Genomic DNA, 12384 nt, shown 5'->3' with positions numbered 1-12384 from the left:
GGTTTCTTTCAAAATGCACTTATCAGAGGATGCCATACTCGGTGTGTTTGTAACGCACACACAGTTCCGCAGATGGTCCGGGGATTGACGGAACCAATTAAATCTGAATGCTAAAAGACTGTCTGCAGCCAAGGCAGAGAATGAACAATCTGGAGAAACATATTTATAGGAGGGGAAGGGGGTAAAAAAAACCTGGCAAGAATCCCCATACACGTCTGTGTGCAGTTAACCTCTGCTGTTAACACTGAAGGAAATGCCACCCAGTAAATGGAGGAGAGCTATAAAAATAAAACAACATCTGTATAAATTTTGCTAACACTAGCCTCCTATGACCTGTGTATTCACAAAATGCCCATCGCCAGAAAGTGGAAGGGATTGGTGCACAGCCACGGTCCTCTGGGTACCCCGATTTTGGAGAGAGGAGGTCCCACTCCGCACAGCCCATCCCAGGCCATGGAATACTACGCTCCCTCTATCTAAAGTAGGTCTTGGGGCTCTGCTTAGGTGCAAACACTGTGAGACACACACACACACACACACACACACACACACACACACACGCACATCCACACACACTCATCCACAGAAATATATTTTTCCTGTTTACTTTAGATTCAGGCCTGACTCCAGTGCTTTTGGCCTTCGCAACAAAATGAGAAACACCAGTGACAGCAGTTAATAGAGAAAGAGTAAAGGAAGAAAGAGTCGAGTGACAAAACGAAATTTCAGGGGTCTGGATTCAATTAATCCCCAGGATATGGAACAACTGCATGTCTTCAAGCCGTCTCTGGAATTACAGCGCACAGCTCGTGGCCTCCGTGCATGGAGCATGCTTTTCTCCCTCCCAGGTGCAGGAAGTGATATCCAGGGGCCGGGCCCAATCCCATTTGTTCCACGGTGTCCCTGGTCCCTGACGCCTGGCCCAGCCACCGTGCATCCCGTGCTCTCTCTCCCACAGGCTCCTCTGCCTACATCCTTGTCAAACCTGACAGCCTGCTGCACGGGGCCATAAAGCACCAAGTTCACACTCCATAATAACTCTGAACAATGTACTTTGTAAATCTGTCACCTTTAATGCCAACAAAAAAGGGGAGACAATAAACAGAGCTGCTGGGAAGATCATTAGCATGACGGTTTTCTGCCTGAGGGGGAAGCAAGTTAGCTACGAGCCGGTAGTAGTGTTGGACTCTGAAGGGTCCAAACATGCTCCCCAACATGCCTGAGGAATCAAAAGGGATACGCTGGAATCTGAGCATCACAGCGAAGATGCAAGTGCAGTCGGAGATTATGATTACGAAAAAGAAACAGCTCTCGTTACCCAGGGGAGTAAGCAGAATGGCAAGGGCACTCAGGTTCCAAGGACTGGCATTTCTGTTTGCCCCACTCATGACAGAGCCGTCTGTCTGTCCTTCTCCACCTGCTGGGCCAGGGGGACCCCAAGGAATCGAAGGCAACCAAACCTCCCATCCTTCTAATAACCTCTCTGATCCATCCACCCTAAATTCTGCTCATTCAAGTGACTGTTACCATCCTTCCAAGTTTGAAGAGAGTCAACACCAACATGGTAATGAGTATTGGAATTCAAAAGAGAACAGTACAACCCAGCATTTCTAGTATCTGAGAGAGTCTGTCCTGCCCCAAGGGTTCTTAGGGGGAACAAAGGCCCCACATGGTGATCCACATGTCCCCACTTGACAGAGGAGCAGACTGAGGCACTCAGTTAGCTGATGGGATGAAATGAATCAGAGCCAACTCAATATTCTCCCAGCCCTTGGTGCCTCGGGTCTCTAGAGGGCACAGGATGGGCAGGCAGGTGTTCTCTGCTCAATGATGCCACAGGAGCTTCCAGGGTGTAGGGGGCGGGGAGAGTACCTGGCTGATGTCAATGGGTTTATCACGGCTGCCAGTCTGCACCAGGAGTTTGTAGGCAAGGACCCCATCATCCGATCCATTTTTGTAATTGTTTGGCATGATTTTCCCAGTTTCCCAGTCACTGTCAAATGCATCCTGAAGTCCTAGAAAAGGCAAATGTATACAATGTATTAAGATTCTTCACTGTTATGATCCAGGCCATAACTGGGTGGGCTGAGGACAAGGAGCCAGTATCAACCTTAAACACTGTGTGCTACTTGTTTTCTAGTTCAAGTTCAAGTGATACCCTTAGATTTTTCATGAACTTCAGCTTGCTAATAATCACTGCTTCAAAGGGAAGAAGGGAATACGTGTTTCTAGGAAACAAATATACATGTTTTACCTTTACACAGAAGAAACCCCCTCTTCTCTCCCCAAGGCTATTCCAAAAGAAAGGAAGGGAGAGAGCTTGGGGGAGCGGGCGGGCTGGGTGAGGAGGACGACGTACAGGCTCATCAGGCAGTTCACACCGCCATCAGGTGCTAAAGCCGTGGGTTCTTCAGCACAACCAGAAATCCCACTCAGAGGGGGAAACGCGCCTTCGAACTCCCAACTTCAAACAGCAACTCAGCTGCTTCTCCAGCCCAGGGTGAGTGAACATGATTCTGTCAATTTGTTCCATCTGTTCGACTTGTGGAGCTAATACAAGCTGTGGGATCGGCTGCCAGGTTGTGTAAAGATCACAGCCAACACCTATTCACTCTCCACTGTTCCTCTTTGCCACCCTTCCTCAGAGGGGGGGCGTGCAGGAGGGCGAGGGGAGGGATCTCGTGAGCCCTGTGTGCGCAGGGAAATGCCTCACGGGGTAAATTTGGATCAGATTGAGAACAGGAAGCCACAGGCCAATACAAGGGGGCTCTGTGAGAACAGATGACAAACCGCAAGCACAGGGAGGGAAAGGAAAGGGCTTTCTGAGTGTGGGGGATGGGCGAGCCCACCAGCCCACCACACACAGCTGCGCTTGGCCTCTGTAATCAAAACCATCATTACAGACCTGATGGTTTGACTACAGCTGTAAAGAGATAAGCGTGCTGGAAGAGAAAACAGGGCCCTGGTGACCCGGCCTTAGGGGCTGAGTGATCCCGTGTGCACACGTTCTCCCCTGACTCCCCCACCTCCTTCCCGCCGCCCTGCTCCCCGCCCTCCCCAATTCCCTCCCAAGTAGAACTCCCGAGCCCCAGCAGCTCAGGAAACCACATCTTTTGGAACAGGCTACATTCGCATAGGTTAGACATGGCCAGTAAGAAGGGAAAAGAGTTCATTTCATGACATGCCTTGAGTGACTTCAAAGACCACCCCCCCCATACTGGTCCCCTCAGTGCTTACAATAATTAAGCTCTGGGGGTTTGAAGCAGGAGGAGAGGGAGCACAGGACCCTGTCTCTCTCTTTAAACCTTCCTGCCCACATTGCCGTGGGGCATTGTTTTTACACCAACAATGTAGGGATGAGGCCTGGAGGCTCTGTGCTGAAAGGCCGTGTCTGGGGCGAGTGTGGAGGAGCAGTGGGCGGGAGGGACCACCGGCACAGGCCGTGCTCCCGACTCTCTCACAAGACTGTTTTTCACAGCAAGGCAGGCACACAACAAGCTGTACGGAGCAGATGTGATTTTATTACCTAAAACCTTTTTTTTTGTTTTTGAAAAAAAATAAACAGGAGAGGAAAAACAACCCCTTGTACCTCCCCACTCCTCCAAAAGAGACCTGGTCTGTTTTCCCCACCTTAATAGAATTTTCATCACTTTATGGCCTGTGTGGGACTTTAACCCTTTCCCTCTTGACCTGCAATCCCAAGGAGCCACTCACGCTCAGCGAGCATGGGGCCGTCCCAGCATTTTACATTCATCGCTCTTCTTACAACTACCTCATGAGACAGCTCTGTTAGCCTCATGGTTCCCGCTTTACAGATAAGGAAACCAAGGCACAGAAAGCAACGTGACCAAGGGCACCCAGCAGGGCTCCAGGGCAGGCTTGAACCATGGTTGCTCTAAATCACCTGAGCACACAGAGGCACTCAGAAAGTTCTCCGCTGAAGACATGAATACGGTCAGCCAAGTTACCGTGTACACCGATGAAGTCTAGTGGCAAACAGGGTTCCAAAAATGAGTGTAGTTTTAAGATATGTATGCACTAAGAATGTGGGGACACCCTAGAGTGAGCCAAAGGAAGAAAGATCGGATCTGGGGAGGCCAGCCCTGTGGGCAGCTCAGCTCAACTCATCACCGGCGCCACCAGGCCCCCGCGCCATTTGCCGTACTTGGAATACAAACACGAACGAGAACTAGTCATTGACCTTATGGAAGAGTGAAGTCCTTCTCATCAGATTATTTTATTTTCTGACTAATTAGCAAAAAGCTCAGGGAACAATGAACCGGCCTAAGAGCACATGTACAACATAGGATTCTATACACAAAACAAGGGACGTGGATTTGCCTCCGTTGCCCACTGGCCAACATTTTATGCTCTAACACGCGCACACTGTAGAAGAGATTTGTGACATTTTACCTCCTTCACAGCAAAACATGAACGTTTCAGCTAGAACTTTTCTCATTGTAAATTTTTTGCTAAATGTTATTTTCTAGGGAAAAGTTCTCAGCTACTTATTCCAATTGTCAATTTCTCTTTGATAGGGGACCCTAAGAAGGAAACATATAATTTAAATTTTATCTGGACAGTTCAGCGTGAAACACAAACACCACTGGATCACGATACAGTGTGGTTTTTATCTGCAATTTCACCTTATTGGCATGTGTGTTTCAAGATGACCTGGGGTACTGCCACTATGTATTTTTATGACTTAACCACCTCCCTTGACCCCCAAACTAGTGGGATGTTGATAAAGACCAATAGCATGACATGGTTTTTTAGTGATAATTCCACCAAAAACCAATGAGGGGTCCCAACACTTAATAGCCACACAAAATGTTTTTGAACAATTCAAGGACAGCTGATTCCTTGCAGGAAGTGTTCAAAGACCCAATCAACCCCTTGACAGGCCGGAAAACTGTCTAGGCAGCCCAACGGTCCCATTATCTGGCCATTCTGTGTCCAGTGCTCTCTGGTGCACCTCGTAAGAGTCATATGCAGAGTTCTTGGGGGTGGCTGGGGCCTTGACTTGGGAGCACGAATGGGTCTTACTTGGTCTACGTGGGTGCTGTTCGCTTAGGAATCAAAACAACATGATTCAACTGCACCTTTAAAAAAGTGCAGTTCTTGAGTCCAGTTGCTTTAGGTCTTTAAAGGGATGAAAGCATAGGGATAATTTACAATATGCTATAAAAAGGTTAGCCCTCACCACTGCCTGAAGACAATACCCTCTGCCCTCTTCCCAAGCTCCGCCTAACATGCCATATTGAGCGTCCAAAGGAATGGCTGAAGACACTGAAATCAATTCTACAATAACCCTCCTTTGCTCAGATACGGGCCCTGCTGCCGATCTCTTTGTCATTTGTGGCAAGCTATTTGCATGTCTTTGGTCAATGGGGGAAAAATGAAAAGCAGGGAATCTCTCAAACTGTCTGGTCCTGTTTGGACTCATTATCTGAAAGACACAGCCTCCCAAACTACTGTAAAAAAATAAGACTTGGAACAAATTCACATTAATCTCGGGAGCATGTTAAAAAAATGACAGTAACGTCACGTAGTTCTCTTTGCCTTTCTCAAAAGAAGAGGTCAAATCTGGTATACGTGTATGAACAAAATTCTAGCAACAGAACTCAAGGCCAGTAACTGTATTGAAGAATTTTCAGTCAGACTCAAGTTGTTTACCATTTCATGCAAACTCCCAGGGAAATTGGCTGCTTAATCTTTACCTACAAGTGTATTGACTTAAGACCAAAAAAGGCACTTGAATCTGTGTTTAAACAAGCCTAATTAAGTGGGAAATTAAGACAATCATTTGGATAACTTAAGCCAAAAAATGTTGGGGGCCATAATTATTTGGGTATTTCACTAAAAGCATTTTTGCCTGAATTGTGTGGATAATTATCTTGATTCCCCACTTCACTTTGCATGTGACAACATGGAATAAATGAACAGATGTTCTTGGAATCACTGAATACATTCATATTCAGTCAGCAGTTAGGAGCAAATTTAAGCCTTTTTTTTCCCCCTCCAGTTGACTACTCTTTCCTAGAAACGTTTCTAAGGACAAGGTAACAAGTTAAGCAGAATTTGATTATGAAATACTGTGAGATGTGATTAAGCACTTTTAAGTTTATTTCATATGCCAAGTCAAAAGATGGTCAAAATTTGGAATGTTACATTACATTCACAAAAGATGCAAAATTTTTACCGGTGTAAGTAAAGTCATAATTTGTCAATACGTCAGTCTAGAAATTCCATTGACGCTCTGATTTCACTTGATCATCAAACTAACCACCATCCAAAAAGAGCACTAGAAGCATCTAGCTCCTCATTTTATAACATACTTTCCCATTTCCTAATGGGCACCCATAAATTCTAACAGAAGTTCCCGAGTCCCCCATCTGAATTGTTTGCATCATTTTATAGGTAAAAGCCAGATTTGGGAGGCTGTCCCAGAAACAGAATTTTAAGCAACACTTAGAAGTCAATGAAACATGTCAGTGTTACGTTATAATCTAACACTTTAAGAGTGAACAAAGGGAACTTGTGGAAGCTGATCATACCAAAGACCGAACAGTGAAAGTTTACAAACGGCGCCCAGCCTCTAGCAGCACCTCACCTTGGAGCCAGTCTCTGAAGTAGTGCAGCCACATTTTGGGAAGCTGTTTATTTTCTTCCAACATGACATACTTCACATTGCTGAAACTCTTGTGAAGGTCATAAAGTAAGTGCTGGATATTCGGGTAGTCTGCTTTCTGGGTGACTATATACATGTTGTAGAAAGAAAAGTATTTGAATTGTGCAGCAATAAAGTCATATTCTCTTGTTTCCCGAGGCACAATGTCTGTAAGGTCCAGCCCATCGCGCACTCGGGTGGTCCCATAAAGGCTGACACCCAGCAAGCCCAGGAAAAGGAAGATCACCACGACCTGTAACACAGTAAGAGGCACAAGATCAGACCCAGAGGACAGGACCAACTGTCCCTTGACAAAAGGAAGCTGTTTGGTTCAGACCTCACTTTTACCCCCACAACGGCCCTGATGAAGCATGTAGGGGTCATTCTCCAGAAAGAAAAATAAGTAATTATAGTAATCACATTTTAAAACAAGCTCATGAAAAATAAAATGTTTACAATTGTTGATCTAAATTCACAGAAGCATTTGCTACATAGAGATTCACTCCTGTAGAAGATGAGCTCATTAAAATGGCCCCACATGCTAAATGGATGGACTTTTTAGGAGGCCTGAATACATCACACCCAACTGGGTGAATACTTCACCCAATGAAGCAACCTGATGAATTCTAAAGGAGACTGTTTTGTTAATTCTTGAAGACAGGAAGAATCTCCTGTTTTGGTAGATTACCTTGGCTTTTGGTTTCAAGAGGAAAGGAGCATAATGTTTCTCGGCAAAAGATGAAAGTGTCCACTTGGTGCAGGGGGGCTCAAGGCAGTGGAGGCTGGAGTCGGAGAACTGGGAGAGAAGGTCCCTTGTGGAGCTGGTGCTCTCGGGGCTCTGGCAGCTGAGGGTGTCCTGGGTCATGGTGACGGGCTGCACGGAGATCTCGGAGCGTGGCTCGGCAGTGGTATAGTACACGTGAGTGTGGGGGTCGTACTCTGTGCGGAGCTGCACTGTGGACTGCATGGTGATCTGGGTTTCATGGGTGAAGCTGTGGCTGCTGTAGGGGGGCGGGGGGCTGTAGCGGGTGTTATCGTGAGTCTCCGTGTAGGCCTGAGGTTCAACCTGAATCACTCTGCTGACGCAGGGGCTAAGAGGGGAAAATATGTTGCAATGGTACAACTGAAACAGGGATACAGTGCTTTCATTTTTGCCAATGACTGACAATATCCATTTTACATAGTTCTAATTTAGAAGAAACATATCATACTGCTGAGCTCCATAAACACCACCTGATTTAACCATCTGGACATAGACACTAGTAAGTCAAAGGAGGCCAAATGGATGGCCAATTCTGAATGTGACTGGCAAAATCAAGTTGCACACTGATGAGCCCCTTTCAAAGTGTAATTCCTAAAAAACACACAACCCCTCCCCTCAAAACCCCATAATACCCCAAAGGCTGTATTTTTTTCTGGATGGCTGGTTTTCAAGCCTTTGTTCTGCCTGAATCAATAGAGATACGACACACTCCCAATAATCAGCCAAAGTGATCCAGAATAGAAATAGCGAGCTTATGGATCACAACCCCAGAGCTGTGAGTCTTTAGTCAGGGAGGGGAGAGCCCCAGTGACGCGACATCCCCAACAGAGCATCCTCTCTCCATCATCTCCTCTGCCTCCATCACATCGGTACAAGCCCAGTAAACTACACGTTCTTCCTAGTCGACAGATGAAAGAGTGCTCTAACCCTACCATTCTGTACCCAACAAATAAAGGCCACAGCAGCTCATGAAACTGTACCTTGTAAAACAGCAGAAAATATCCAATCTCCTGTCCTCACGTCGATACAAATCCATGCTGAGAATCGCAGGAAAAATTAGCAGAACCATAGCGAAATTGAATACCACTACTACAGCCGCCTGGAAGCAGAAGGTAAAGAAAAAGTAGAGGTCACCAGTATGTCTCCTCCCAGTCAGAGGACTGCTCTAAAAATAAAAGAAGTTTTCAACAACATCTTTTCAATTCTCTACTGAAGTGTTTAAACTTGAAATAGATGTTGGAGTTTCTCAACATTTTGCTTCTCTTCCATCATTAAGAGACCATTTGACAGGAACAGGCCCCGTCATTCTGATCCTTTCCATCTCTTAGAATTTCATGAACCCATGATGTACAAACACAGGAACGAAATGAGTCTTGCTCACAACCTAACCAAACCAAATCTAAAAGGCAGAATATGGAATATACTTGAGATGTTTTAATTGAAAACAAACATTCTCCTTTCAGAATATTTCTAAGAGTTTCACGCAACTCTGATTTTATACTCAGAGTATTTATACGTCAAGTGGATTGGGTATATCAAAATGTCACCTTTAAAACATGAAATAAAATTTCAAACATGTCCCCTGAGGTTTTTAATAGGCACATTCCAAATAGCCTCGGGAGTAGCCTGTGGGGTGTGCGAGCACAGTAACATGAAAGGTCAAGGAGAGGGAGGCAGAAAGAAATTCCTGTGTGTGATTATAGTATGCAGAATAAATAAGTACAGATTCAAAAGTCACTCCGTAACCTAGAATAAACACAGGGCTAGATTCTGTAGTGCTTTGGCAAATCTCCTGCTGACCTAGTAAAAATTACACAATTGGGCTGTTAATAGGGGAAAGTCAACAGAGGACAGTTGAAAGGGCTCTCCCATTCACACAGGAATGGAAAGAAGCGGGACACAAACACACACACACACACACACACACTCCAAATGGAATGCTAAGTAACCAAGAAATCATCAGAAATTTTTTTGAAAAATAAAAAGTCTCAGGAAGTTTTCCAAAGAACTACTCAGTTCTAAAACGTCCTCCAACTGGGAAAATGTCTCTGGGGGAGAAAAGAAAACCTGCTTGTAAGAGATACCCAACAGAATCAGAAGAGACCTCTGCAAAGGGCTTCTGATAATAATTGTGAATTTATGCTCAAGGTGAAAGATCAGGGATGAGGTCTGGAAAGGCACCTTTCGATAATTAATTCCCTGTCACGTCTACAAAACCAAAAAATCATCAAGAGTCTTGTTCTAAAAATTACCTAACTCCTCTCTTCTTAGTCCGCTTTGAAATTCCTCACCAACTTGAAATATTTGAAACCAGTGAACTTAACCGCTCTAATGAATGGTCTTTAAAGGCCTGCTGGATTGACTTAATATGAAAATCACTATTTTGACTAGAGGATTCACCTTAGAGACAAACACTTTAAAAAAGGAAAGTGAGGACATGGTGCCGGGAATTGGAGACACAGAAATAAGACAAGGACTGACCTACCATAAACTACAGTCCAGGCTAAGAAATGTAGTAATCGGGGTGCCTGGGTGGCTCAGTCATTAATCGTCTGCCTTTGACTCAGGTCATGATCCCAGGGTCCTGGGACCGAACCCCACATTGGGCTCCCTGGTCAGTGGGGATCCTGCTTCTCCCTTTCCCACTCCCTCTGCTTGTGTTCCCTCTCTAGCTGTGTCTCTCTGTCAAATAATTAAATAAAATCTTAAAAAAATATATAGTAATAAAAGCTTGCAAAGGGTTCCACAGCAGCTCAGAGAGGGAGGAGTTCCCACGTAGGGGCATGCGTGGGGGTATGTGGGGGCAGGGGGTGGTCAAGGGAGGTTCTCAGGGAGGTGTAGAAGACAAAACTGGCATCTGCTGGGGCCGAGGAGGAAGGATGTGCCACGTGGAGGAATTCCACAAGCTGTGTCTAAGAGGGAGACCCAGAATTGTGTTGCAGGCAGAGAAAGAACAAAGGGGGAGTCATGGGAGACCAGGTAGTTAATACACAATTCACTCAATCCCCACAGCAACCAGGACTGCCATAATCACTGCTGTTGACACTAGTACCTAACAGAGACTCCACGGTGCAAAGGATGGTCACCAAGTCTGTGGTTACTGAGTAAATCAAATTTAGACATAGGCTTGGTGTTGAAGCCCTCAGCCTGACTGAGACCTGGGAGTTCTTGTCACCTGGTCACTTCCTGAGGGGATGGACACAGGCTGGGCTGGGTCTCCTGACCAAGCCGACCACAGGGATGCTGGCAGGGATGGGTCTGATTCTCAAGGAGATTTTTCAGGAAAACTCAGTCCTGGAGGCGGAATCCTTTCAGCTTTTCTTTCTATGACCAGCATGTTTAGAATTTGGGGGTGGAATGCAACAGAACACTCCCGGGCATCTCACTCTGGACAAAAGTTCCTAAGGCTACAGAACCCAAGCAGCCCAGGTGCTCTGGCAGGAACAACACCGAGGCTTCCACGGTGGCTGGGGACACATCTGCTACCAGCTTTATCCCCCGGAGGACTCTGTGGAGGACATGAAGGACCCCCAAATTCTGAAGAGTAGCGTCCTGTCTGCTATCACTGCCAAGTGGCATGTTGCATACACAGGAAGGACATATCCGGACAGGAAAAGGGCACAACTTCCACGTCCCATTCAAGTGCACCCAAACGGTAAAGACCAGCAAGCAGCAAGGACTTCTCAGCAAGGGAGAAGTGTCACTGCTGGTGCAAAGGGGAGTCTAAGACATCGTAAGAAAAGATGAGAAGATGATGGGGATGATTTGCAGGGTCAATCAATTCTAATTACTGTGCTTGAAGGAAATGTCCCTACCCATTCTGTTCCCCCGGCCTGTGGCAGAACACCTACCGGTGCTCTGCTGAGACCCTTGCAGAGCAGAGACAAACTGACCCTGCCCAGAGGGCCCTCAACTAGAACTCCTCACTGTGTGGAACAATACAGGCTTCTGTTCTGGAAGTTTCCATTGAAGAACAAATCCCATTCAGGTACCAGCAAAGCCCCAGTGCAGGGCACTGGTACCCAAAGAATTCGACGGTGCCATTGCTTTCTGGTATAGAGGCATTTGGACAGATGGATGGAGATTGGTAAGGAAGTCTAGGACAGTTTCTTTGGGAAAAAATAATTTTATTTATTTTGGTAAAGTTAGACAATCGCGAAAGTTCCAAAAAGACAAATCCTAAATTAACATGGATTTATTACTGGACAGAACCACTATAATCTCTTTCTTCTGAGGCTTAACCTATAGTATCCTGAGAACACAAACGCAAATGAATACCTGGAGGCACAACTTAACCCAATTCACTAAAAGAAAGAGAAGCTATATCAGGGTCAACTTTGAATGTCAATATATTTAAAAGGAAACCAGTGTAAATTTCTGATGGCTACAGCAAAAAGCACAACACATTCACTCTCTTTTCTTCTTACATTTTCTTTTTCTTTCCTTTTCCTTATTTATTTATTTTTTAGTTTGTTTTTTTGACAGAGAATGAGCCAATAATATGGGAAGCCAGTCATTAATTCAAGAGGACTCCTGGAAGGCCTCAGTTTTCTAAAGTGGCACCCCAGGGGCTTGGAATAGAAACGCAAAACACACAGTACTCATTTCATTTCGGTAAGGTGCTTGCTTACCTGGGGAGAACTTTAGCGTACTGGCTTTTCTAAAAGGCGTAAGGGAAACTCATGTAGCTTTTCAGACCACCACACCATAGGGTATCATTAAAGGACAGTCTGCCTTGATGAATCATCAGTGTACTGAGAGAGGAGAGGACAAAATGAGAGAGAGACACACAAGAAGAAATGAAGGAGCGTGAAGCGGAGCAGAAATAAAGAGCAGTGAGGAAAAGGCGAGCGGAAAGGGCGAGAGGCGGGAGAGGGTCTCACTGTCACAGGAGGGGGACAATTTCTCAGCACTGGCGTCTGCTGCGGGTGAAGGCAGGAAGATTGGGAGA

At 45.7% G+C, this 12384-nt stretch overlaps 1 protein-coding gene across 6 annotated transcripts in view; it reads right to left on the bottom strand.

Annotated features, from left to right (window-relative positions):
* The window catches only part of PTCH1 (patched 1), a 70563-nt gene that overhangs the window by 17187 nt on the left and 40992 nt on the right, over positions 1-12384 (bottom strand). For all 6 annotated transcript variants that reach the window (XM_032306525.1, XM_032306524.1, XM_032306523.1 and 3 more), the window contains 4 exons: positions 8414-8532; positions 7359-7761; positions 6614-6923; positions 1873-2015 (listed from right to left, as the gene is read on the bottom strand). In XM_032306525.1, the coding sequence (XP_032162416.1) occupies positions 1873-2015; positions 6614-6923; positions 7359-7761; positions 8414-8532 (975 nt within the window). The remainder of the gene's footprint in view (positions 1-1872; positions 2016-6613; positions 6924-7358; positions 7762-8413; positions 8533-12384) is intronic.

This window comes from Mustela erminea, chromosome 12, assembly GCF_009829155.1.
Source record: "Mustela erminea isolate mMusErm1 chromosome 12, mMusErm1.Pri, whole genome shotgun sequence".
In the NCBI taxonomy this organism is placed as follows: domain Eukaryota; kingdom Metazoa; phylum Chordata; class Mammalia; order Carnivora; family Mustelidae; genus Mustela; species Mustela erminea.
Note: the sequence above shows the minus strand (reverse complement) of the source record. Positions and strands in the feature narration are given on the sequence as shown.